The sequence below is a fragment of the Sprattus sprattus genome (assembly GCF_963457725.1).
Source record: "Sprattus sprattus genome assembly, chromosome: 13".
NCBI classification, from domain to species: domain Eukaryota; kingdom Metazoa; phylum Chordata; class Actinopteri; order Clupeiformes; family Clupeidae; genus Sprattus; species Sprattus sprattus.
In genome coordinates, this window is record NC_137911.1 from 23,928,012 (window position 1) to 23,955,792 (window position 27,781).

The 27,781-nt window shown below is 41.3% G+C and overlaps 2 protein-coding genes across 5 annotated transcripts in view; one reads left to right on the forward strand and one right to left on the reverse strand.

Annotated features, from left to right (window-relative positions):
- plaat1l (phospholipase A and acyltransferase 1-like) overlaps positions 1–4,551 on the forward strand; it is a 4,906-nt gene extending 355 nt beyond the window's left edge. Inside the window, exons 2-5 of one of the 2 annotated variants that reach the window (XM_080850793.1) lie at positions 562–1,464; positions 1,617–2,890; positions 3,121–3,374; positions 3,542–4,551. In XM_080850793.1, coding sequence (XP_080706919.1) covers positions 2,761–2,890; positions 3,121–3,374; positions 3,542–3,607 — 450 coding nt within the window. In that variant the 5' untranslated portion in view covers positions 562–1,464; positions 1,617–2,760 and the 3' untranslated portion in view covers positions 3,608–4,551. Of the gene's footprint in view, positions 1–561; positions 2,891–3,120; positions 3,375–3,541 lie in introns of both variants that reach the window. The other variant, XM_080850792.1, reaches the window with a different exon arrangement.
- A 6,815-nt stretch (positions 4,552–11,366) lies between these two features.
- ephx2 (epoxide hydrolase 2, cytoplasmic) lies at positions 11,367–27,738 on the reverse strand. 3 transcript variants are annotated; one of them, XM_080850508.1, is made up of 20 exons: positions 27,632–27,738; positions 27,359–27,443; positions 26,840–26,999; positions 26,302–26,492; positions 25,376–25,498; positions 24,823–24,897; positions 24,241–24,336; positions 24,010–24,088; positions 23,344–23,378; positions 23,201–23,227; positions 18,973–19,058; positions 18,412–18,523; positions 18,168–18,242; positions 16,867–16,887; positions 15,942–15,984; positions 15,213–15,315; positions 14,976–15,045; positions 14,287–14,367; positions 14,097–14,155; positions 11,367–12,169 (listed from the first exon to the last, which is right to left on the reverse strand). In XM_080850508.1, exons 1-20 carry the CDS (start codon positions 27,727–27,729, stop codon positions 12,085–12,087), a joined length of 1,704 nt encoding a protein of 567 aa, XP_080706634.1. In that variant the 5' UTR covers positions 27,730–27,738; the 3' UTR covers positions 11,367–12,084. The 3 variants fall into 3 exon arrangements, with proteins under 3 accessions (XP_080706634.1, XP_080706635.1, XP_080706636.1); XM_080850509.1 differs by lacking the exon at positions 16,867–16,887; XM_080850510.1 differs by lacking the exons at positions 16,867–16,887; positions 18,168–18,242.
- Positions 27,739–27,781: the final 43 nt, after the last annotated feature.

Sequence of the window (27,781 nt, forward strand, 5' to 3'; positions counted from 1 at the left end):
GAAGTGTGTTTTTTTGCTAGAAGTATACACTTAGATTCTTATTTCTCTAGGAGTATATACTTTAAGATTTTAAAGGTCGTGGCAAAAGCCTTCACCATGGGCACTAGTGGTGCCACTGCGTGAAATATGACAGTTAACTAAAGACAATTCTAACCCCATAATGCAAGAGAAAGATCACAGAACTAAGTCCAACACTGTTCTCCTTAGTCTTAAAGAATATAAAAATCCAGCTGTGCCTAGAGGTCACTTGAAATATGTGTGGCCGTTTGAAACATGCATTCATAGTTTTAAAACAATTGTCGAATGACAAGACTAGTGAATATGGTTGCTGACATTTTTAACAGATGGAGGGACGCGAACACTCACACACATACACACACTCACACACACAGCCATGACAGCTGCTTAGGCCTGAGCAGAAAGACTGGCAACTGTCTCCTTCAATGCTCCATCTCTGAATGAACACAGCCCAAATACAGCCCCTTTATCACTACATTTATCAGCAGGTCTTCCGGCTCACGTTTGTCTGTGTCTCGTCTTTTCCCACCTCTCCCCTGATAGTGTGGCCATGGAGCTACTGGTGCATCTGGCCGGTGGATGTCCTTATAGGCTGATGTGGCTCCTTACCCATCTGGTTCCTCCGTCGGACTTTCCAGCCTTGTCGTACCACTGCGGTACCCCCACCCACTGTCCCCTCTCCCACCCTGGTCTTTCTGCCTCCCGCCCAGTTGAGGCAGCAGCTGTGGGGTTTTGCCCCCTGCCCCCTGCCCCCTCACAGGCTGTGTGTGGCACACATGGCCCTGGCAGCAGGTGGGGCAGGGTACGGGGCTAGCTTGGGGGGGAGAGCACTCCAGTCCTGTCACCTCCTTCCAAGGCCAGGATATCGCACTGGAATGTGACAAGTACCCATGTGTCATGTGTCTCATTCTCTGTGCTGTAAAGGGAGAGAGAGAGGGAGAGAGAGAGACTGTGAGTGTGTGTGTGTGTGTGTGTGTGTGTGTGTGTGTGTGTGTGTGTGTGTGTGTGTGTGTGTGTGTGTGTGTGTGTGTGTGTGTGTGTGTGTGTGTGTGTGTGTGTGTGTGTGTGTGTGTGTGTGTGTGTGTGTGTCTGTGTGTGTGTGTGTGTGTGTCTGTGTGTATGTTTTATCTGAATTGCTGACCTTCTACATATAGTTTGACATATCTGTCTGTCTATCTGCCACTGGACTGAATGTGACCCAGCGGAACCCATGCACAGAAGTTAAGTGTTCCATGAGAACACAATGCGAACTACGACGAGACGATCAGTTACAAAAATATTCACACCAACAGGATATCAGCATGTATGCAATACAGGCCATAAGCTAAGCCAGTATACACAACATGACACTACATGGCCATTTCCATTTTAAGACGTTGAGATGGCTTTGTGATGGCTCCCAACACATCCGCTTACTGGAATGTTATTGACAGCTGCTGTCCTCAAGTGAGTCACATTCCAGCAAAACTCTACTGCTAGTCAAGCATTAACCTTCTAATCATCCTGTACTGCATCCAGACTTCCCCACTCTAATTCTTTTTCATCTGGTCCACTGTCCTGCCTTCTCTTCTCGTCTCATCTTCTCATCTCATTCTCAGCCCTACTCTCATCCCATCTCTTTGCCTCTCTCCTTCCTCCTTTTTCTGTCCTCCACTTCCTTTTCTGCTCCTCACTGCTCGGTTCTCTTCTCTTCTCTTCTCCTCTCCTTGTTCTCTCACTTCTCCTCACACATACAGACTGATGCACGTGTAAGGCGTGTCTGATGCAGTAGGGGACATACAGATGTTTCCTGCCAAAAGGGGAAGAACTAGAAGTGCCATGACCTCCCCAGGGGTATACTACATCAGTGCTTGAAGGGTCCACTGTATCTGCTGATCTGCCTCATTTCCGTTTAAAATAACTTCAAAATGTGAACTTTTAATTACTCCAAACAACTCAGCACTCAGCACACAGGTTCTCAAAAGTCCTTCAAAAAATCTCCTTCAAAAATGTTGGATTACAACAATTTGTCTGGAGGATAAATCTGAAAGAAATCGTAAAGACTTAGTATGTCTCCACAGCATTTGTTATGCTTCTCATTTTCAAAGTCACCTCAGTCGTCTGGTACTTACTGTATATGTTACCTGGATTGAACACCAACAACAAAAGTTCAATCAATCTCAATGTAGTGAATGTAGCAACTAAATGTAGTGTTAATATGTGGTGTTAGTCTTGTCATGTAAATGTCATCTAAAGGTGAGATAGAGGGTGTGATGAACCAGGGACCTCGTTCACTCATGCATGAAAGTAAGGATGGTTGCGTTGTTCCTGGGTGAAACCCATTATGTAAAAGAGATGAACATTTGCTGGTTTACTGTAGACACACTCGATGAGTTTTTAAGGTCTTTTAGCAAGACAGAGAGTAAAGTGAGCATTGCTTCAGTGCACCTCTGGCAGTTCACCACACAACGCATCTCTCTGAACATGGGTCTGGTAAGATTGTTTTAGAAACAACGTCTTTATATCTTTGCATATGAAACCTGTTGGTTATTCTATGACATTTTATATTTTACAAATGTATATACACGTACATGTATATTCAACCATGTAAGACTCTTTTCATTAGCGTATTCATATGATGAGCTTATGATATGACAACTTTAATCCTTTGACCTGTTTATATCAGTTATACACTGATGAGAAGAAGCACAAGTCCCTATTAGGACTCCTGATGTTGTCCTGACCTCCTTTTCTGTCTTCCAGATGAACTCCCGTCCTGAGTTGTTTCCTGGAGACATCCTAGAGTTCCCTTGCAATAAGTACTTTTCCCATTATGGAGTTTATTACGGAGAGAGAGATGGGGTCGCTTATGTGGCTCATCTTACCACTAGGGGTATGTCACACCTCATTTGTGTGTTTGTGTGTGTGTGTGTGTGTGTGTGTGACTGTGTGTGTATGTAAGAGAGAGAGAGAGAGAGAAAAAATGAGAGAGAGAAAGAAAAGAGAGAGAGAAAGAAAGAGAGAGAGAGAGAGAGAGAGAGAGAGAGAGAGAGAGAGAGAGAGAGAGAGAGAGAGAGAGAGACTGTGGATTATCATCTTGACTCTTCTGGTTTGATTCTTCAGACTCGACCTCTCAGTTCCTCATTTTCGGCCGAGCCCTTAACTCATCAGTGAGGCTGGACCCTCTGGATATCATGGGGAAGAAGTATAAGGTGTGCAACAGCCTCGATGACAAGCATCCGCAACGGGACTTCTACAACCACATCAAGCCCGAGATCGATGAGGCCGTAGGCAAAGCCGTCACCTTCGACATCCTCTTCCACAACAGCGAGCACCAGGCCAACCTATTCCGCTATGGGGTGAAGAGATCTGAGCAGGTAAAGAGTTGCTATAGTGACACGTCTCATACACATCACTGTAATGTCAATAGTTTGTCAAGAGTCCTGTACTGTATTCAACTGTTTATCTTTAAGATCCTTTCGCATTACACTTTAAAACGCAAAGCTTCACATGATAAATGACAAAATGAATTGTCTTGTTTCAGATTGAAAAAGTCTATGCCAGAATTGTCTCCACTTGGCGAAAGCCCTTTGAGAAAAATAACCTGTGATTCGAAGTAGATTCTAGATCTCAATAAGCTTCAACCAGATGGTCTGTTTTGGCAAGGTAACATATCTGAACTTTTTTATGATGAATAAAAAAGGATGTAAAATCTATACTAGGAAAATGCATGTGTAGAAGGCTTGATAGCATTATTGATTAATTAAATGAATGGCTAATTATTCATAAAAAAAGAATGTTTGTAAATATCTTTGGTAGAAAAAAAAATCTGATTTGTGTGCCCTAAGAATAATTTTGGCCTGTTGAAGACACATTCCACAAGGGGGCAGTAATGACATAGGTAATGTAGGTCCCGTGTGATGCCATTTCTCTTTGAACTGTCCTCAAGAAAAAATCTCATGTTGGTGAACAATACATTTTGTCCACAGTTGCCATTCAAAGCACAATGCTATATGCTGTTATATAGCATGTTATACATGTATATGTAGATTGTAGGTCCTTTTTCGTGTTTTACTCCTTACTTAGTAGTGATACATTTTCTTTTTTGTATGTAAGTTTGAAAGATATGCTCTTCCATTCTGTCTCTGAGGTCTTATGACTACAATAGGTATTTTGGTGCAATTCCTTGTTCTAACGAGGGACATCAGGAACATATTAGCTGGACAATGGGGACCTAAACCGTAGCAGGAAAGGCAGCTGACATTCATAATTGACACCATGGGATGGAGCATGTGTTGACAACAAGTGGAAGACAGAAGGATGTATATAGTGCATTGTAAAACCTTTTCCTAGTCTTGATAGAAACCAGCACAAACTAGTTTGTGCGTATGTCTGTTAGCCACATGTCTTTAACTGACATAATGGGGCTGTTTGTGTGACATGAGTTAGGTTTGTAAAAAAGAAGGGACATTGTACCACAGAGATTTGGATGTGTTGCTTGGACCTTGTTGTGCTTGTAACTTTCTTCAATGTCATAAATAAAGCTGCAGTCTCACCCCCAATCTGTGTTGCCTAAAGGTTCGAGATCACAAAGCACAACCCAAACTTCTGGTGTGAAATCGGCCTCTGTGTACGGCAGGGTTGTCAAACTCAAATACACAGAGGGCCGAAATAAAAAAATGGGTCTAACTCGAGGGCCAGACAGTGGGGCAAGTGCTCCCTAAATTGACGTATGCTACCAACGCGGTGACAGTGCATTGTGGGACTTGGCAGTATTTGTGGTGCGTTTGACATACCAGCGGCCGCGGCAGACAAACTCTGATAGATAAATAGAAAGGAAATAGATGGATACTTAATTAATCCTGAGGGAAAATTAGGCAAGCCAAATAAATCAGCGTTGCTCATTCAAATCAATGGAACTTTTTGCAACATTCTGAGGAGCTGGCGGGCCAGATTAAATGGCTTGTCGGGCCTGATCAGGCCCGCGGCCCTTGAGTTTGACACATGTGGTGTACGGTTTTGCTAACATGATCTCAGACATGGTAACAATGTGACCAGTAAAGATGAAAAAGGTCAGAGTTCAGCACTTTTTAATTAAAATGTTTTTTGCTTCACAGACACTAGTCTGTTAATAGTGTTCAAACCGCACTTCAAACAAAGAGGTTTAACCCGGTACAGTAGTCAGTGCCTTTCAATGTTGGCTATATTTGGACATTAATCATGTGTTTCCAGTCTTGAGATATAGTGCCTATGTTTCTGATAAATTGTATTTGGCCTATGTGTGTCTCCATATATCTACCCTGCCTCAGCCGCATTTATAAAGTAACCTCAGGCGAACCTCACTGAACAGTATCAGATGAAAGGACTATCAATGCATACATGCAGCTCATCTCCCAGCTTCCCTTAAGCAAGTCACCCAAACGTCAAGTTTGACGGCTTTACCAAAGAGATATTGAAAAAAGGATTTGGCCCTTTAATGAAACACTTTATCTTAATCCTTCACATTTGCCCATCAAACTGTAACCTTGTATAGAGCCTTAAATGGTATTAGCGGTCATTTTATTCTGTAAAACTTTCATTTCAACCTGTGTATGTTCATTTGATTTGACAACTAAACAGGGGAGGATGTGTAGTTTCCAGAGGGACAATAAAGCCTCAGTATTCATGCATGGGACAACTCGGGACTCTTTTGGGGTGAGGTATGTCGTATGCGCATGTTGAAGAGCTGCTAACAAAGGGGAAAAAAGAACCTCCATCGGCAGGTTTTTGTCCATGATATAATGTGCCACAACAGAAGGTCAGCAATGTAACATAAATATCCTTTTAAAGCAACAGTATGCAGTAATTTGCACACCATATATACAGTGCCACTTGAAAGTATGTGAACCCCTTGAGCAGTTAAGAGTTTTCTGTTGTTTTACCATGATTTTTAGAGGTGATCTGTGGTTTTGCTATTACCTGATTTATTCTTCTTCTGGTGCTTTTTGGTGATAGTCTTGATGGGCGTCCACTTCTAGGCAGAGTCGCGGACATGTTGAATGCCCTCCATTTGTACATTATTTGTCTTGATTGGTCATTTGATTGGTTTGCTTAATTGCAGAGCATGCCACAAAAATGTAAGAACAGCTTTCACTCTGAGACATTGGCAATTACATCGCCGAAGACAAGAGGTAGCAGGTTTGCTTGCTAGCAAGGCTGTATCAGAGCCAATTGTGTTGTTGGTGGTGTTTTCAAGATTATACATGCCTCTAAGGTGGTGAATTTTAAACGAAAACACCTTAGCACTGCTTTAAGTGAACCATTCCTTATTAAAGGCACAGTAGGCGATTTAGTTTGGTTTTGTGAAGGTAGCCTTGTTGACGTTTGAGCCAAAAAAAATAAAAAATTACACCCTTCCTTCTGTGCTCCTGAATCACCATGGTTATTGACTGGGATTGTTTATGGCTCACTAAATTGACAGTTACAAGACTGTGAGGAGAAAAGTTCTGAATTTGATTAAATGTGCATGGGATTGGATTTGAATTGCAGACTGCACTTTAAACGATGCTCTACTAAATGCTTTACCAGTTTTCTCCATCGACTGGGTTTCAAAATGAACACAGCAAACTACAACTTAGAACTTTGCTCTTTCAACAACAAGAGGTGGTGGAATTGAGATCATGAAACGGTGCATATCAAGAGCTACAGAAGCTCTGTCCAGAGTATTAAATATCAGTGTGAGTTGTGTATGTATATATACATGAGAGGGAAAGAGACAGAGAGAGAGAGAGAAAGTGTGTGTGTGTGTGTGTGTGTGTGTGTGTGTGTGTGTGTTTGTGTGTGTGTGTGTGTGTGTGTGTTTAGGATCCTAAGATAAGGCACATCCGTCTCTCCTTATTCCCCCTGCACCGAAAGACGAGAGACATATGCAATTATAGGAGACCCTATGAAAGCGTGCTACGGGCCTTCCTGGTGACTCACATCACTATTATAACCAAGGCTTTGGTGTTACAGTCATTATCTGATCAAATGGCTTTAATCTACTGGCCTGTGTTATACAGTAGTCTTCTGTTCGTAATTAGTTGACTGAGAGTGGCAGCAAGACAAAGCAGTCTTTGTCATTAGAGTAATTAGTCTAAAAGGCAGAGGAAGAGACAGGGTGTTTTTTTCCCTGAAACTGTAAAAGGCAATAATTACTTCCCTAATAATAGTGATTAATAGCTCTATCGCATTTTCATTCTTGTGTTATAAAAACACACACACTCCTTTGTTATTGTGGCTGAATGGTTTATCCAAGCAGCTTTGTCTTGTGGAAGAAAAGGATCAGCAGAGAGCGCCATTGAGCCCTGAAACAGTCCCTTCTCAGTCCCTTACCATATCTTTGAGGGCAAGAAAGATGTTCAAAATCCACCCTTATTCTACCTTTTTCTTTTACCTTGAGTCAAAGACGTGCAATGATTCTCAACTCTTAATTGCCCTTGATACTTTGAATACTCACTGCACTGTTTCTGTCTGAGATACTCTCTCTCTCTCTCTCTCTCTCTCTCTCTCTCTCTCTCTCTCTCTCTCTCTCTCTCTCTCTCTCACATGCACACTCATACACACACACACACACAAATAAACAAACAAACAAACACATACACACACACACACACACACACACACACACACAACTGTACACAAGCGGCTTTGGGTATCTACAGTAGAAAAGCGCTATATAAAAAAATATAGTATTACACAGAGGACAATGAGAATAAAGGGTGACCCTGACATTAGAGAACCCAACGAATCCAATGAACACAACTTCAAGAATGTATCGTTCTCTCATGGTTCATCTTACCAGAGACCCAGTACCTTTTGGACTGTGTGGCCAGATGAGCCAGGTAAAGTAATAAAACACGTTCAGAAAGAACTTCAAACACAACTGCATTTTTTGCTGGGAGCGCAGCTATCGAAGCTCCGTAATGATAGCAATGACTTCAGTGCTTAGAAGGAATTTTCTCATTTTGTTCCCACCTATTTTTTGAGTCAGCATGCGATGTAATTGGATTTGCAACACAATTGTTTCCATAACAATACAGGAAATCGAATGAAATCAAGGAACACACATTTATTCGATGCGTTTATTTATTCATGTTTACTTAACAAAATCCTACAGGGAAATGAAAACATAATGCACCACAAACAGAGCTTGTACAATACTTTCATCTGGGAAGGCTTTTTGCTGTGTTAAAAGCATATTGGATCCTGTAACGTGTTTATGAGGGTAGTACTTGCATGTTGAAACTGCAGTTTACTAAAGCTTTCATTTGTACAAACTCCAGGTTCACTCTCCCTGGATCAATTAAATATGTGCAGCTGCTGAACTCATCGGTAAGGCGTGTCCCTTTTGCAATATTACACACCTGGCAGTATGGTCAACTGAGGACACATTCATGGCAGGCTCCAGCACAGTTTAGAACATCATGCTCAAAATGCGATGTGAGAGTTTAACTCATTTGCAAATGAATAATGAAATGAGATTATTCATGCAGAGTCACAATTTATGAGGCAGCGTTGGAATTTGGGAGCCATTTGCTGATTCCTCACAAGATTTGAGGGCCTCTGGCTATATACGTGTGTCTGCACACACACACACACACACACACACACACACTCAGCCAAAGTATACTTCTCCGTACAGCTGCATGGCATAGTGGCATACTGAGAGAGAGAGAGAGAGAGCGAGAGAGAGAGAGAGAGAGAGAGAAAATCGAAAACTTGGGACAAACAACAGCATGATTCATTACAGAAGAGCATAGTTTGTTTTCATTATGCACACAAGAATACTGCAACTTCACTTTTAAATCGATCCCAATCCAGAGAGAATGTATGAAAACTCCTATTTTTAAATATGAGAGATTTACAGTCAGTAGTATTGCTGAACTGAGCACAAATTGAGATACTCCAGATCTCACAACATTTTGAAATTATTAACTGACTTAATCACTTATTTAGTGATCACAAAAAATATGAAAAGAATAAATCCATCACCTGAAGTATGTTAAGTAATATAAACAGCAATCTGTTCCTGTTGTATTGTGTTCTGATAATATAAGATGAGGTGAAACTGAATATGCTCCTTCGAGTGCTACGAAGTCATGTTTCCAAAATAGCATCTGGCTGTCATGCTTAAATTGGCTTAAACTAATTTGTCAGTGTTGTTGTTAAACAATGGAGATGGTAATGAATGTTATTGCTGTCATTTTCAATAGATTGAAGAACTGTAAAGTAGAGAGCAGACTGCCGGCAGGTACGAACACACACACACACACACACTCATCAGTTACAATACCCAGGTTTTTTATCATGGTGAGGAACACATTGCATTTCTAAGCGCTGATATGGTAATGTTTCTAAGACAAAACTAAACATGACAGCCTAAGTTATTGACTTCAACAAGCTGAAAGTGGATACAGTTAACCAGTGGGGTTTAATCCAGGTGGACCTTTTTACAGCATATCTCCAGATGCTGTACTCGTGTTTAGTCCCTGTTTCCTCCATTTTGATGCATAATTATAATGATTATTCTGACTTTCGTTCCCTGGCCACGTCTTAACATATGGTCTACGTTTCCTTGGAATGAAATAAAAGCCTCTTGATATCATATCATGTGATGTCAGATCGGCACATTAATCCACTTTGTTTGTCGGAAAACTCATGAGGGCCTTTCAACTCAGTTATGCATGAACATCTATGGTCATACTGGAACAACTGAAGAGGGTGAAAGCAGACGATGAAGCCACGAGGCCAGATGTTTACGTGCGATGGATTGACTTGACAGTTCTTCACGGATCTGAGGAAGGTCTGCTATCCTCTGGGAATTACTGTGACATGTCAAGAGGGGCTGAAGAGTGATCACGTTGTAAGCCTGATACTATTCCTGAAAAAAAAAAACCATTAGAATTGTTCTGCAGGGACTAAGCTACCATCAGTCACACACGCTCATAAGCTACCCAGGAGACCTGAATGGGCTTGACTATTAAAACTAATTAACTGACAGTTATAGAGTAGCCTATAAGATTCAGAGGGCTGGCGGAGGCTGGAATGCAGCCACTGCCTACATAACCGACTCAACATTCAATCAATGTATCTTTCAGAATATGTGTCCTGAGGGTCTACAGGGTACAGAGAATATCACGTAACACAAGTTTTTATTTTATTGTATTTATTTACATGGTTTTTGCATAGAGCCCGACACTGATTTGCTTATCTGTGTAAATATCTGTTTCGGAAGCCATAATATTTATGTGTAGATATACGTACCTTAAGACATTAGATCTTTCTCTATATATGTGTGAGTCTCTTTCTATGTGTATGTGTGTCTGTGTGTGTGAAATGCATTGTGAGAAGGACCATATCCGTTTCACTGGACCATGTGCTCAGAAACGGAACTCGACACGACTGGTATTGTGCAAATCCCACAAAACATAGGCCTTGTAACCGATAATTATGTAACAAGAGTGGTATGGGACTGGTGAAGAGTGAATGTGGAATGTATTACTTGGAAAAAGGAAAAGTTGCCAACGTCGGTATTCCGACCTAATTACGAAGTAAACAAGACTGTTTTCCCTTCCAAGCCTGTGTCATTCTTGTTCTTTATAGTTGCCAACGTCGGTTACAATTACATGAATATTCCATTGGAAATGTTGGGAGATTTAAGTTTATTTACAGTTTTATTTTTGTAAAACCTCAAAAGCACGAGTCTACTCTATGAATCAATGTGGTGTTTTCTTTATTTCTGTATATTTACCACTCACTTCGCCAATATCTACAATATTGACATATTCTCAAAAATGGGAGGACATATGAGGAAAAGAAACAAATCATAATATGCCTTAATTCTTTACCAACGCACATCTCTACTCGGTCAGGTAACTCAGGAGGATATTGATACTGATTGAAGATTGGACAAAAGGCCTGTGAACTCATCCAGATTAATATGTACTCGCTGACTCCAGCTTCATTACTGCCCTGAAAATAATTCACTTGTCTTCTATTGGCCGAAGGTTATGAGGTTATGGCAACATATTTTGGCCTAAAATCCATCGCGGTGTAACCTGCACCTCCCCCGCTGATTAAATGCCTGTCCGCGCCCTCATTACAGTGAGAAAGTGCGCTCGAGGGGCTAGTTAGAAGCACCATCAAAGCTATGCCGGAGGGAGGTATCTGGCCTTATACTACTCTCATAGTTGCTGTCTCATTGATTTTTTTAATGATAATTGTTGCTAAGTGTTATAATAATCAAAATGTGAGCATTATTCAAACGTCTATATTTTTGGAGTCTGTTGGGAACATATTCAAGAGACGGTTTCTTCGTTAATATAGCGACAATCTCTTTATTACGGAAGGAGATCCAGGTGACTGAATGCTGTAAGCAAAGATAGTGCCATTTGTCTTCACATTGCATACCACAGACCATACATCATGTTCTCTCAATGTGCCCATTAAAACCCCATAGGTAGGCCCAACCCAGGTCTTTGGGAACAGTTGGTGTATTGAGCCAACAGGAGTATTCAAGACAAGACATGTTCAGGTGCATTTCATTTTTCAGCCTACAATTACATTTCAAACTAAGTGATGGGTTATTGTTTAGGTTTATGTTAACCGTTTACCAAGGTGCAAGGACATGGCCCGCCATAGAGAATGACTATGCATTGCAGTAATGTTTTTATCACAGATTTCAGCCATATTAGGATCGTTTGAGGTGGCAATAGTGGGCTTAAAATAGAATAAAGTAGAATTAAGGCACAGTTATGCTTCAGGCACAAGAGAAAAACACTCAAATAACCTGTAGCTCATGATATGGTTGGGGATGGATTTCATTCTTTGGAATATCAGTTATTTCTATGTTATCAGCAGATCTACATATTCCCAGTCACACACAACAAAACATTCCAAATAAAATGATAGTCCACCCACACAAGGGAAGTGCAGTGATTGTGTTGGATGAGTATTGGGGGTCGACAAGGGTACAGAGAATAGCTGGTTAACACATAGCTGGTTAATGCGAAGCAAACAAAACACAAGCCATTTTTCCGCATAATTCCATGGGTATCTCATAGGAAATTATAACTTGGGGGCGACAAGAATGGAGGCCTTCTTGTGTGTTTCCTTCAGCCAGTCGAGGAGTATTTTGTTCAGCTCAGCTGGCCTGGAGATGACAGAGATAAAAGACAGCATTACAATCTAGGACTGGATCCATCCCTTTGCTGGCTTGTTGAACCGAGTGCCAGGGATATCTATCTCTGTGCCACGCCTGCCCGCTCAGCTTCAGATGGATTTCCACTTCAGAGCTTTTAAGGCGACAGGCGAGATGCCTTTATGGCACAAAGGGGTTAAAGGGCTATATCGTACATGTGATGCACCATCTGACCCTAATGCCCTTTGACCTTCCTATAACCTCCCATCCACTCCACTTATTCAGGCATTAAGCTGTTCTGTCTGTGTGGTCATGAGGGCACTGTCTTGTGCCAGGACATTGACAAAAACCGTTGAAACAGTAAGTGGTCTGTGGTTGGGTTTTAAAATATCAGGTTGAAAAGAATCCACAGAATGTGTGCTATTTATCAAAAAGCAGGTTCTAAGCTGACCTCTAAATGTTTAATACAGGCCCTCACTTGCTTTGGATTCTTAATTTTTTTCAACCAAGGTGCTTGTATTTTCAACCTGCTGTCCAAAGCATGCATTCAGTATATTATGAATCAAGTTATTTAGAATAAAGTTTCAGTGAAGGCCACCATAGGTGCCCTCAACCAGGGTACTTTCATCCATTCCTGGTGATAGGTCCGGTGCACCAGACTGTATCTTATCGACTGATCATTATCAGACTTGGGTGCATGTGGAATACTAGAGGGTAACTCTCTCATGCACACACAGGTCAATACATTAAGCATTGAGTGAAGCCAGTAGTCGCTGACATTTCACACACAATCATGTCTAGAGATGTATGAAAATCAACTGTACCATCACAAAAGGCAAGATATGTGTAAGGTGAGAGACATTCTATTCTCCATCATCAGAGTAAGTTTAAACGGTCATTGAAACGAAGGGTACTGTATTCCGCACTGTATTTGAACAGTATTCAAAATTATGAATTTGAATTTGTTTAGAAAAGTCCAGGAGAATACTGGGTGCATTATGTTGGAGGAAAAGACCTAAGGAACACAGAGTGACAGTTGTAAAGTAGATGTAAAGTAGGACTTCTGGTATAGTGTGGGAAAGAGGATCTCCAAAGTTAAAAGGAAGTGCCTTAAGTCATATCAGTCTACACCTCAAAAGCCATATCTTGCCACAGCACAAAGTATTTCATGAGAACCCACATACCAACACTGTTTATACATAACCACTGCAGTGTCCTCTTGAACCATAAAGAGAAGTATACTACTGACAACTGAATATTTTTGTTAATGCTTTTGAATCACCAAGCATGACTAGAAATGCAGCAGAATGTAGTTAATAGGGCAAATGTAGTTAATAGGGGGCAAATGGTACTTGGCCCCACCATCGCTAAACAGAAAGAGTTGTCCAAGATGTCCTAAGCGGCTGGGGAGTGACTATATCTTTTTGTCATGCCTGACCCTTCTGTCAGCAGCACATATTTGCTGTGATTTCTCTCCTAACAAAGAGACGTGGCCTTGTGGAAACACTTGACTTGTTAGGCGATTGAGGAACCATACTGCAAACTGTGCACTCAAGGTTTGAGGATCTCATCAGTTCCCCTGCATGTGGCTGCACAGGTTCAAGGCCAGACAACGGCACTTGGTGTGTGTGTGAAGTCTCTGTCATGGTCGCTCCAATACCACCTGGTTGGTTAAGTGACCACTGAATTGGTGAGTTTCACACACTTGACCCCATTCTGTCTGAAATTTGTGGGGCAGTGAACAGTATCACCAGCAGTCTGTGGTTTACGTTCACACTGATTTTTGGGCTGTGGTGACAAATTTAGAGTGAAAAACATCGAAATTTAAAACCAATTGACTGACCTTTCTCATGCCTACAATCAAAAAAGCAGGTGGATTGTAAAATACTACTTCACTACAAGTGGAACCTTCACTACTACTGGCCTGCCTCATTCTTACCTCTCCATCTGGGTCCAGTGTCCACACTCCTCAATGTGACCACGGGTCAGGTTGGGAACCTTAAGTTAAAAACACAAAGACAATTTCAATAAAACAGTCGGTGTGTCTTTTCTTCCCTGTAAATAGGTATATAAAGGTCATACATTTTAAATGTTACAGACATTAAGCTGCAGGAAGACTATTGCTCTACCATGTTCTCCATTCCATGGGAGAAGACTGGAAGAAGCACAGGGTCTTTTCCAGCAGTCACCATCAGCGCCGGCATCAGGATCTATGCAATAACATACAAGAAGAAGACACTGACCCATAAAAAGGGCTGGAAGTCCAAATTGATTTAATCACTCTCGAGGGTTAACATTTGACTACAGAATGGCGGAAATCATTCAAAACATGATACAGAGCAGGTTGCTGGATACTTCAAAATAGGTTTCCAGATAACATGTCTTATCTAGGTGGGAGTTCACTTCTTTTACAAGCCTTCTGTGGTTGGGAGTGGCATTAGGAGCCCTTAGAATAGATTAGATTAGATTCAACTTTATTGTCATTGCACAGAGTACAAGTACTGAGACAACGAAATGCAGTTTGGCATCTAACCAGAAGTGCAAAATAGTAATAAAAGTGCATAGTATGTGCATATGTAAAGTGGAATAAGTGAATAAATAAGATATATACAGTAAGATAAATATGAAATATGAACAGAATTGGGACTAGCAGCAATTGAGGTAGAAAGTGTAGATACGTATATGTGAAATATATAAAGTGCAGGTGTAAGTATTAGTGGTGGTACTAAGTAAAAAGAAGTGAATGAGATAGTAGATATATAATATAAACCACATCAGCTGTCATGTTAGTCAACATAGATGGCAGATCCAGCCTCACCTTTGCTCTGGGCCGTGAGCACATCCAGCGCCAGTTGCGCTCCACATTTCGGTACCAGTTTAGAGGTCCCCTAAAATGTACACACACAAACACACACACACACACACACACATACCATCCAATTACTTGTGAATTCACATGAAAAAAAACAGAGGACCTCAATACAGTAAAAAGTTCTGCCCCTTAACACAAAAGAGAATCCAAAAGCTTTAGTCTATGCTGAGAGTTTGCAGATACCTGAAGCCACTCTTGCGGAACTGCTGGACATAGTACTTCAGCGCAGCTTCACTGAGCATGGAGCTCCGCGGAATCTCCTCTGGGAGTCCCACAAACAGCCCACCTGCAGATCACAGTCACCATGGCAACACAGAGGAACACAGCTTCAGATACACAGCTCGTCTGAAACGGGTCGTATGCACTACATTCACTTGACGAGAGAAGGAGCAATAAGGTAGGAAAGGGAGAATAGTGCAGGAAAGGCAACTACAATCATCATTCACACAACATACATGCCTATGCCTGCCAGGTAGGGTGTGCCAAGCATGATCCTGATAACACAGCAGCCTACTGCGCTGAAATATGCTGCATTACAAGTTGGGGTATTATTTGTTGACACTTTTAAATATGTAGCAATGTGCAACTCATACTTGAACTCAAGCAAGGAAAAAGAATACACACCGAAATTAACACATGATTGACATATGCCAGTCAATCATGAAGCTTTGCATTTGATGGGTGTCAGATTTAGTCTTACTACTCAACTCCACTTGACAGCTAGGAGGTACTTTGGGTTCCAATGAATGGCCTCATTATAAACTATGGAGGTACTATTCACTTAATACAGAGAGACAGACTGTGTCTGTGTGTGTGTGTGTGCTATTTTTTAACATGTCTGGAACATTCCGCTGTGCAAGCATTAACCACTCTGAAATTCAAAAGGTTTGAATTTTTTTTTTTTGCACCTACCTCTTTCACAGACCTTGGCCGTAGTAAGGGGAGGGCGTTTATCCTAAAGAGATACACACAAATGATTCAAAGGTGAGTAACACAGCGTTGAGTTAATTCATGACATAAACCTGCTTGATTCAGTTTTATTTCTCATAATATTACAAATGAAAGAATGACCCACAGTCCCCTCAAGACAAGCCTGCCATAATGCTCAGGAGAAAATCCTAAATGCAACATTGGTCAACCAGAAACATTCCTCATCAAGTCCACCAAAAGCATTTACTCAAGGTTGTAAAAGACAACCTTTTAAATAGATTAAAAAGCTATCCTCTATTATTGAGGTGTTAAATGTTGCTGTATAAATGAATGAATATTCCTTTGGAGGTTTATATTCGACAGAATCATCTTCTGCAGACGCTTTATGTGCCAAGTGGCATTTAAGGTGCTTGGAGTGTGGGCGAAGGGGCACTGCAATTAACCAGGGCCGTGACTCTGGCATTAGCACACACACACGTACATGCACTCACTGAATGAGCCGACTGCCCACACACACACATGCACACACACTACTGCCCACACACACACATGGTCGCACACACACACACACCTGCGCACACACACAACTTGTTTCCTTTCACCCCCGCAATCATTAAGGTGCCCCTGCTCTTGCCTCCCCTGTTGAAGAATGATGTCTCCGTCATTCAGTTATAACTCATCACCACTGCACACCCACACAAAAGGGCACATTTAGCAGACTCCCACTCTGACACATAAACACACTCATAGCTCATGCACAAATGCACATACCCATACACATGCGCACATGCACATATGGCTAAAATTCAGATCAGTAATCAGTATTCATAAACACACACACACACACATTCAAGACAAAAACATTAATGTAATTTGTTGGGTTCTAGTTGTACTTGCATGTGCACACCTTTGGTGATTCAATGTCCTTCTGGTTTAGTTCCAGACCACACAAGGTAGAAGGAAGTACAAGCAAGGTTGTAAAACACATACCACACAGACAAACACTCACACACACAGGTGTAACGTGACGCAAAAAATGTTCTACCTGTGTAATGTATGAAGTGAGTGCACAGTCTCGCCTAGCTGAATGATACACTAAAAACATACAGGTGCAAATGATACAAACATTAATGAATTCAAGTTTGATTATATTCATATTTAAAAAATAATTATGACTGTGCTTGATAATATAGTACCACAGACTTGGCTAGTCTAGTGGCTCTTGCTGCTGGCTCGAGCTCTGTGTAAAGCATATTAGTACTCTAACTCTAATGAAACAAAACCTATACATTAACATACTGAATTTTAATTATTTCTTTCAACATTTGGAATATTTCTCTAAGATGTAAAGTGCACAGCATTCCTTCTTTTCCTTAGCCCAGTTTGTTCCATAATTCAGCATATTCCAAACATGATATTCCAGCCCATGTTCACAGTCATTTGAACAGTGATGCTGATAATGTAGAAACCAGGAAGATTGATCAAGAAAGATGGTATTTTAAGAATAATTGTATGAATATGGTATTTTACCAATATCTTGAGGTCACCCAGCCATAGCCCTAACCAACTGTGATAGATACTTTCAAAAATGGCCTCCTATTTGTGGGATTAGATTAGAAGACTGCAACACAGGATGTGCCCACAATAGACTGCATTAATTAATGATCAGATATTTCCCCTTGCTGGGGTGGTGCATCAGACCTGTTTCTGCGGGGCAAAGTTGGAGAGATATACTGTAATGAAAGTAACGACACAGCAAAAAGACTCTTTTAGGAAGCACTCCTCCAACTGTGTTCATGACTATTTATAAGATGTAGTACTTCATGTGAACCTTCTTCTTTAGAATTCATTTCAGATCCACGAGCATATCTATCAGCTTCCTTTTACACTGGAACAACATCCCAGAATTGCTATGGTAAGCATGTATCACACTGACGATGGCTTAGGCCGAAACGCGTCTGGAAATAAACTGGTCTAAATATCAATGAGAAAAGCTTGTGAGTGCGGTTTTATTCTACTCAAAGTATACATTCCTTTACTCGCACCCGAAAATGCATTTATTTTTTGGAAGTAGAGCGCGCCTATCCCTACCAAAGCATGTATCACAGCCTTTTGTCCTCCTGTCATTTCTTTAACTCACTTGACTGTGAGAGCTACTTACAGTATCTAGCACTACAGTGCAGAGGAGAGGTGGTTAAACAAACTTACCTTTTCATCACTAGCAGAAAAGAATATTTTAAACGTTCGCTCCAGGTCCTTTTCCAGTTCAGCCTCTGCCACACCCTGCTCAGAAACACCACAAACCAAACCAAAACAAACTAATTGTAACACACTCAAACAAACCACAGACTTCAAAGGGCCACGGGTAAACACTTAGCTATATTAGTATGGGCATATTTCACAACGGTTGAGTACAGAGCAAAGGGTGTAGAGCGTAGGCCATGGCACTCACAGGCTTCTGGAAGTAGATTTGGTAGTCGAAAATGGGCGCAGCTTTGAGCCTCTCCATGGGGTCAGATTTGGGGTCCACTGGGAAAAGAGGGGTGTTGAGGGAGGCTACCGCCCTGAGGAGCACATATAACCAAACTGATGTTGACGATTTCAAACCTACCAACCACTTTGTGCCTGCCAGCAGGTCTTGGGCGATCAACAAACCGCCATTGACACACACACACACACACAGTGGTCTGAGCCTTTATCCAGGTAATTCAGGAAGTGTGATTGGGTGTGCTCCTGAGAGGGATGTGACAGTTGGGCCAAATCCCCACCGCATCTCTCGGTGAGTCTTGCCTTAAATGGAGGGTTAATAAATCGATCGGAGGAACCTAGGACATGCTGTACTTCCTTAAAAACATGCTGTGACTGACAGGTGAATGTAAGCTTGGCTGATTGTGAAGGTGAAGGAGGTGCAGTACCTTATCCTCCTGCACTGGAGGGGAGTTATGGGTAATGGGTATCTGAAAAGATGGCTATAGGTACCCAAGGAAAGACAGATCAGTTGCCATGCCCTTACCTCACTCTCTCAGGGTGGCACTGTGCCAGGTTCCAGACGAGGGCACCGCCCCAGTCATGGCCAATCAATGTCACCTGGGGAATTCCCTAAAAGATAATAACAGGGGAAACCATTACGGCAGGACAGGAAGACAGCCTGTTTCACACTCACTTTGTGTGTCGTAAACGTCTCTTCTTTTTGTAGAAGTTTCTCCGACCTTATTTATTGAAGAAACTTAAGGCTATTGTGGTAGTTTCCCCTTAAAATAATCAGGGGCTCATTTCCAAGAGCATTTTTTAACAGTACATCATTCATTATACCCTAAGATGTACCCTAACTTTAACACAACATAATTTCCAAGATATACCCTAAGATGTACCCTAACTTTAACACTACATCATTCATAAGATATACCCTAACTTTTCAAGGCGTTTTCAAGAGCGTCCTTAGAACAAAGATGACTAAAAGTACTGACACTTTTCAGCTAATGCACTAAGCTTTGAAAACTAGTTCTGCGTACAGGATATGGGGTTTCCTCTTAATATGTACTGTAGATGTGTACAAGTTGTTGTTTGCTTTACTTTGAGAAAATAATACCATTTAATGAGATTCAAAACTAATACAGAAGACAGACAAGCCTCTGTGATGTTGCCATCTGACCCCTGGTGCACACTCCACAGACCACTAAACTTCCTCCTTTGGTGGAAGATGTGTAGACATATTTAGACAACAAACATGTGGAAATGCAGATTGTGTTCGGATGAAGGCCCTACAATTCACTGAATATGATACACTACCGGTTTCCCCAGAAGTCTCTGTCAAAGCTTACACTTCTGCTGCAGTGTGACAGCTTTGAAACTTAAGCAAAGTGAAGCATGCCCTGATGCAGCACGGGATCCAAAGGTGTGGTCTGGATTTCATAGAGTCAAATAACACTATATAGTCCATAGTCCAATTGTATTAAAATATTGATTGTTTGGATATTTAAAGAGAATTGTCACAGTTTTGTTTTGTTCTAGGCTGTCCAGGAATCAGCCTTTCTGAAGATAGAGACACTACACTATCAGTCAAAGGGCACTATGCACAGCATACAAAAGCAAGATCCTGAACATGCACAGCAGCAATCACTGATCATTGTAACACAGCGACATATCAACATTAATCATCAATAGAGTCTTCACACAGCAGTGCAATTAGTGTTATTTTAACATAAAGACAAACAGAGCCATGCTATTTTCATCCAATCTGAAATTGGTGCTTGCTGCAAAGATAGGTCCCATTGGCTGTCTTAGACCATCACAAACCACAAGGGTTTGTCTATGGGGTGGCAGAGAGCCCAAGGGTGTTTAGCTTGGTTGACTGAGAGGCCATGGGCAGGGGCTAGGGAAGTCAGCACTCATTTTCACCGATTACACTTTTGCAACATGTTGCAACAACAAGAAGGCAATTTACTGGAAACACACAGCAGCAGCCTTAGACAAATAGTGCGGAAAAGCACACTGAGCAGTGTGGAAGAGCAAGAGCCAAAGCTTTTTCAGTACCTAAGGCATTCTGTTGTTGCTTCTCTTTTGCTGCGTACTTTCTTACTAAATATTGTCCATAATCTTACTCAGACCAACCAAGGCTATGAATCTAAGCAATATCAAGGACTTTATTGGCTAACTGGGAAGGAAACTACAATTTCCAAGAAACTAAACATCTTCACATATATAGTACTTAGAGCAGATCTTTGTAAGTGTATAGTGGTGAGTAGAAATTAATATATAATATAAGACAGTCAATTACTGATACAGTAGATGACTAGGTCTTTGGTATTCCTTTAATTACCTTCCAATCATTTTATTTGATTACTCAGAAGCACCAGCCAATGAGCATAAGTGCAGCAACCTAAGTCAACAGCAGGCTAATAAGAACTTCCCCTTCATTAAATTACTCAATCAGCCATAATAAATTACAGCAGGTAGTTAGTGATCATGTAATGATCCCTGCTGACAGTAAGTTGACTGAAGCGTTTCTCCATTGAGGCTGAAAGCAAAACAATACCTTATCAAAGCTGCCTGTGTATTGAGAGTGTCAACAGAGCATCTCTGACCGTCACAGTGCTTCCAGGCACTTCCCTCGGAAAACTGATTACTTAACATGACAACAGAGGACGCACTATATTGTTATATCAGGGAAAACTACACCCATGTGAATTTAAAGAGTTAAGGCACTAATATAAATGAGTCCAATGGCACAATGACGAGTGAAAAAAGTACAGTACTTTAGCGCTCCTCTAATAGAATACTAATACTAACACTAACACTACTACTGCTAAGGTTTTAGTATGGCTGGGTAATCCAGGCTTAGCTCTCTCCCTAGACCTAAGACCAAATCTATGCTGACACTCAGATTCTTCAGTATGATATCCATGTCCCCTTTCTTTGTGACTGCAAGCCAACCCAATTACACAGGGAACGCAGAGAACAGATCGCTTAGGACTCAACTGCTTCACTCACATCCTTTGTTGGATACGTGTGCTCTTTAATTTGCCTTGCCAATGCCTTACTTGCCTCGAATCAAATTCAAAACAAATTTCCATTTTGACTATCAATTAAAAGCAGTTTTTTTATTTATTCAGACTCTTTATGCATTCAACGTATTCACACAACATAGGTCCACACATAAAACCTGTCACAGGAAAAAACAGCCTAACTGGAAGTAAAGGGGTCAGGGAACCGCTAAATCCCCTACCCTCCTGAAGCTGGCCTGGCCTTGCTACTGCTCCCTGCTCAGCTCTCACTAAACGTGTGTTTCTACCCGGCTACAACTGTTGGGCAAGAAGTAGAGACAGAAAGAGAAAGTCATACACAAAAATGACATCCCCTGACACAACCCAGGGCACAGCATTAATGTGTGGAAGCATTCATTTCATTTCAGTCCACAGCTCTGATGGAATCTTTCAGCAGCATGTTCCTGACCACACACAGGACTCAGAATGCCCTTTAATGGTGTTGATGACCCTAACCCTAATATGCCACAATTATGGCTGTCAATCAATTAAAAAAATGTAACTAATTAATCGCACATTGTTTTTCTTCTTAAGACTAAATCTTATAAATTATCGAGTAATCACTTCAGACAGTGTGTATTTTAGACACTATTGTTTAATAATTTTTTCTTTTTTAAACACAATGGTGGCCCTTGACGGTAAATCGTAAGAATTTTCCCCTGAAGCAATTCGAATCACCTCAATCAGCCCACTGTCCTCAACTATGTTGATGGGCCGACAGTCACCGGCAACCCAAATGGTAACCTTTGACGGACTAGAGAAGTCATGGAGTGTGGGTTGGCGATCATCTAACCTGGGACTGCTTTCTGTTGGGTGCTTTGCATTAAGGTGATAACTTAAAGACGAGCTGCTTCTGTGATAGCTAAGCTCAGCTTGACAAATGCTACCTACAACTTTAGTTTTGTCGATTGTTCCATCATTTTGGCTCTTAAACAGACACTTTCCGCCCAACAATCCCTCAGCTCTCTCTATCTTCAACTACTGCAGTGGTTCTTAAACTTTTTTTGTCATTCCCCACGTGGAACAAAATACACTGCTTACAACCACAAATAAGAGATACATTTAAGCAACCTCTGATATTAAAAAATACAAAGTAAAAAAAAAATTGATGTTACGTTCTAATATGTGACCGTTAGCACACCATTCATTCATAACTCCATTGGTGGCAAACATTAGCACTTATTAGCCAGCTGTGTTGTAATCTGTTGTTGCTCTGATTCTTGGTGTAATGCATCTAATAGTAACTTGCTATGTTTAGTTAAGATACCTTCTAAGTATTATCCGTTTCTTGTGCATAATTGCTCATAAGTTTTCACCTGACATCAATAAAGGAGCAAGGCGAGTTAACAGTAGCCTACGCAGCCCTAACTTAACTAAGGATAAAAAAAAAAAAAAAAATGAAATAAACACATTTTAAAGTTGCGTTAATTGCGTTAAAATATTTTATCGAGTTAAATGTGGCTGCATTAATCTTATAGATTAACGCGTTAACGTTGACAGCCCTAGCCACAATACATGACTTTATGTTTCTCCTCATTGATTTGACTATGGCAGCAGCAAAGAAGTGTGTCATCTCATAGCATAGCATGATGATGGTAGTTCAAGACAAAATATTTTTTTATCAACTCCTCCGAATCTTGTCTTGCTATTGACTTTAAGACTTTAAGACAGATTACGGTTACCCATCACAGGACTCACCAATTTATCCATGAATGTCAGCACATCCTAAAAATGACAAAAAAGACACGTTCATGTTAGTAGTCTACTAGTACCACAGAGGATGTATAAATGTGCAAAACAATCTGTGAATGTACTGTGTATGTACATGTGCCTGTCCTTGCCTGGCAGAGATTTTCTTGGGAATACTCTTCAATGTCTGTCAGCACAGATAAAGACAAAATCACTTTAACACAGTTTCCTTGTCACTCATGGAAATATACACACACCAACAAACAAGCATCTCGACACTTACGTTCATATAAATTAATTTGGAAGTGGGAAATGCACTGGCACAACTACACGTGAACAGCTTTGATCCCACCACTTCGTTGCTGCGATGAACGGATTCTGATGTGGTAACTATCAGCCATACCAGCTGCTTAACTACCACAAACAATTTAAAGCTGAGTTTCTTTAGTCTTTTTGGTCGTATCAGACAGGTTAGTCTGATTTGTCTTATCAGGCAGGTTAGGATGGGAAGATGCTGAGCATATACTTGGTATGGTATGGTATAGAATATAAATTCATATAAAAAGTGGAAAATGTTGCATACTGTTTCTAAAATCAAGAGTGGTCTAAATGTTGTTGTTGCCTTTTCCAAGCTCTTAGCATGCAGATTACCAAAACATATGAATCATATCCTAACATGAATGATTAGTTATTCATACACAATCTGATTGATATAAGCAGGAGACTGATAGAGGGACAGTGATGATGAAAGAGGGGAAGTAATGATGCATGTGAGGAAAAGGGGGGGGGGGGGGGAGGGGGGGAAGGAATGGACCTGCCTTCTGGTGCAGAAGAATCCCCAAATCCTTTCAGATCTGGAACCAGTACTCTAAATCCAGCATCTGCCAAGGCAGGGATCTGGGAGAGATAGACAGACAGACAGACAAACAGATGTGGCAAGCTTCAAACAGCACACATGTATATACCAGAAGCCTATGAGGTCACAATGTTTTAAATTACACGTTTTAAATAATAAGTAATTATAACATGTTACTGATTATAACACTCACCTGGTATCTCCAAGAGAACCAGCTCTCAGGGAAGCCATGACAGAGCAGGATAGGGGGGCCATCCCCCATCTCAACAAAGTGGATCTGAACCCCGGGCTGAGAGAGAGAGAGAGAGAGAGCGAGAGGGAGAGATAGAGAGAGAGAGAGAGAGAGAGAGAGAGAGAGAGAGAGGCATTCATGTCTTGCTGCTAGGCAACACAGCTTAGAGCCCCTGTTCATTTCCTCAGAGTTAACCTTGTTTAAGGAGTTTGTAAACAACTGACAGGGTCTGCTCTCATGGGGAGGCTACCCAGCAAAACAGCCTCTACTGGACGACCAGTGTGAGCAGTGTGGACTTACCCTGTGCTGAGCTTTCTTGCTTACTTTACTTGCTCTTTTCTTTAAGGTTTCTTTGTGTCTGGCCGACAACCTTTTGTTCGGTCACATCTTGTGTTTGTATGTGTATCCTATGTGTGTGTCTCATTTTATTATGACGTATGCATGTGTGTGCATGTTTAGGCCCTTATGGATGTGTGGGTGTGTGTATGTGTTTATGTGCATGTGTTTCTGTGTGAGTGTGTGCACTTGTATCTCCGCTGCTACCTTGATGGTGACGAATCCATGAGTGGCGTCCTCAGGTCTACAAGAACTGGGGAGTCCATCTTTTGAGCTCTGAACCTGCAGAAAAAACAGCATGTAAACAACTACCACAGCCTCCCCGAAAAAATGTGTGTTTTATCAACATCACGCATTAACTAGTTCCTTACAAATACTTTACATTTTTCTCAATTCCAAGAAAATACAATTACTGTACATCGAAAAAGCCATGTTAATGCAACACTTCTTCAGAGAAAGGTGCTGAAATGCATGTTGTCCCACTGCATGGGACATAGACTATTGCACATGCTGTGTGCTGGTGTTCATAAGATAACACAGTGTCACATCTGTCAAGTACACATCTAAGATCTGGGAACACTGGCATAAGTGCCTTTTTTAGCCCTTCTTTCCTTGTATATTTATATGTATTTATGATTGTATGTTTGTATGTATGTATGTATGTATGTATATTTATATGTAATTTATTGATTATATGTACTGTATTGTGCATCTTCCATGTGGGCCTTGAGCCTGTATTAAAGTGTATTATTATAAGCACCTCCACTCCAGTGTGCATGTGCAGCTGGTCGAGAGCGGTGCTCATGTCTTGCACAAGGACCCCAGCCATCCCCAGGCTCTCTGCAGCCTTCACACCCTCCTCCTCTGCATCCACCCACACCGCCTGGGAACATCACAGCAAAGGGGTCCGCTCATGTCCGTACACAGAATACACTCAACAGAATGTGCACACAAATGCAGAGGATCGTCTCATAAACACACACACACACACACACACACACACGCCCACACACACACACACACACACACACACAATAATGACTAAAGGTGACTTGTGTGCCTCAATTGTGCCATCATAGTGACTGAACAGCACATCCCCTTTTCAACTTAAAAAATTCTCAAAACCCAACATCTGATATATGTATCATCACTTTATTGACTAATGCAGTGACAGGATCTGAAACGTGTGAACGAAAACTTCCCCTTTCCAAGCAATCTAACCTAGAAAAAAACAACAGCATGCTCACAAATGGCCTGGTAAAGAAATATTTATGTCATTATTAACTGGTAACTTGCCTCCTTATAGTCCTTGATAGAAATAGTAAATGTCCTGTTTGAATAAACAAACACTTTTGTTTAAAGGTAGTTTGTCTAAAACCATATCGGCTAAACTTTCCCATCACCACAGGGAGGAAGAGAATGAGAAGAAGACCAGGAAACCATGGTGATAACCATGCCATAATACCGATCGCAAGCATTTCTGAACAGTTTTACATCTGAGTATTCCAACTTCAGGATACTTGCTACGGTTTTTCATATGCTAAAACAATCAAACATGTCAACATGTAATTTTATTAAGAAGAACACATTAAAAAACAACTTGCATCACCCTACAAACCAATTTCATTAAAGGAGACAACTACCTTACATTAAACTTTGACGGCTGCCACCCTTGCCCCACAGTACCTGCTGAGGGGTGATGCCAAGCTTCTCCAGGGCCGTGTTGAACATGGCGGGCTCAGGTACACGGGCCCCTGTGAAGCAGGATCGCAGCACCAGGTCAAAGTGGCCTTCCAGAACAGACAGGATCTGAGCTGTGCGATCACGCTGAGGGGTGTCGTCGACCCACAGGTTAGCCAGCACACCTGTGGTAACCCCTACAAGAGAAGACGCAGGACTACCATGACCCAATAACCCTCAACAGTGAAACTGGAAATTGACAGTTAAGTTTAAGCATTTGTTGCACTATAAAAATCAATTCACTTCGATTAAATTAAAAGAATCAATTTACTTCACTGCTACTGCTACAGTTACTGTAACTGATAAGTTTTATAAATTTAGCTAAACTGAAAAAATACTATACTGTATAATTTAATAAAAAATGAATTAATTCAACTAAACATCTGAAGAATGGATCCTTGTATTTTCTGTAGCCTTCCACTGATGTCATACCCTGCATGTGATCAACAAGACAAGACTGGGCTTGGGGCCATCAGAAGCTCACCGTGACGGCGAAGGGCCGCAGCAGCCTCCAATATGGGCTTGTGAAAGTCTGCCCCTCTAACCTCTCGAAAGAACTCCGCTAGGGCGAACTCAGCTGGCGAGGTCAGCCCCTGAACGCTGGCCTCCTTCTGCTGGCTATCCTCCTCCAGCTCAGTATGCATCTGAAGACATGTTCAGTACATATACACAGACACACTTAAATCATCAACACAACAGCAAAGCATTAATAACATGAATTAAAACAATGGATATTAGGAAACTGCATACTGAACAGTCCATGTCCTTAGTTCAGTGTAGGCTAACATTTGTTGTCTCTTAGGGTAACTACAGAGTTAATACACAGAAGACATAATGCTGCACTTGACCCATAACCACAGAATAAAGAAGGAGACTGTATTACCCAGGATATTAAATATTATAATATATATTAATATATTATTATACATCATCTTAAACACACCTTAACACTCCCCTTAAAATACACAAATGTAAATTAACTTTACCTGCTGTATCCCCTTACCTGTTGTAAAGTAATCTTTCCTCTCTCAGCTCGAACTAAGGCATTTTCAGTCCCTCCTGCAGCCAAGGTCTTTGATATGAAATCACTAAAAATAAATATGGTTAGATTTCATTCGATTGGTCTTACAGGTGCCAGACTCGGCTTAACGGGCTTTAAATTAACTGTTTTCTCTCCCCCACAATTTGTTAAGTCATGTTGAAGCGGGTGGACTTTGAGGCCCAGCCGGAGGTCCACCGCCTACGTTACGGTTTGTTTTTAGTTATAACCGCTTACCTGGGCTGAGATTTCTCGTATTTCAGAAAAGACTGGGACGGGCAAGTGGTCAGGACACCACCCCATAAGTTGAACAGCACAGTTTTCTTTAGAGCCATCGGTTTGCAGTCGTGGGGGAGAAGTGAAACAACTTAGACTGCCGACCACAAT

What these genes read in the sequence shown, in the direction of transcription:
- ephx2 (XM_080850508.1), bottom strand. Translation starts at nt 27,729, where the DNA reads ATGGCTCTAAAGAAAACTGTGCTGTTCAACTTATGGGGTGGTGTCCTG. An exon ending in AGGACATTGAATCACCAAAG is followed by an intron (nt 15,985 to 16,866) that starts GTGTGCACATGC and finishes GTATCTCTTTAG; the next exon opens with GATAAACGCCCTCCCCTTAC. An exon ending in CCCATGGAATGGAGAACATG is followed by an intron (nt 14,156 to 14,286) that starts GTAGAGCAATAG and finishes TTTTAACTTAAG; the next exon opens with GTTCCCAACCTGACCCGTGG.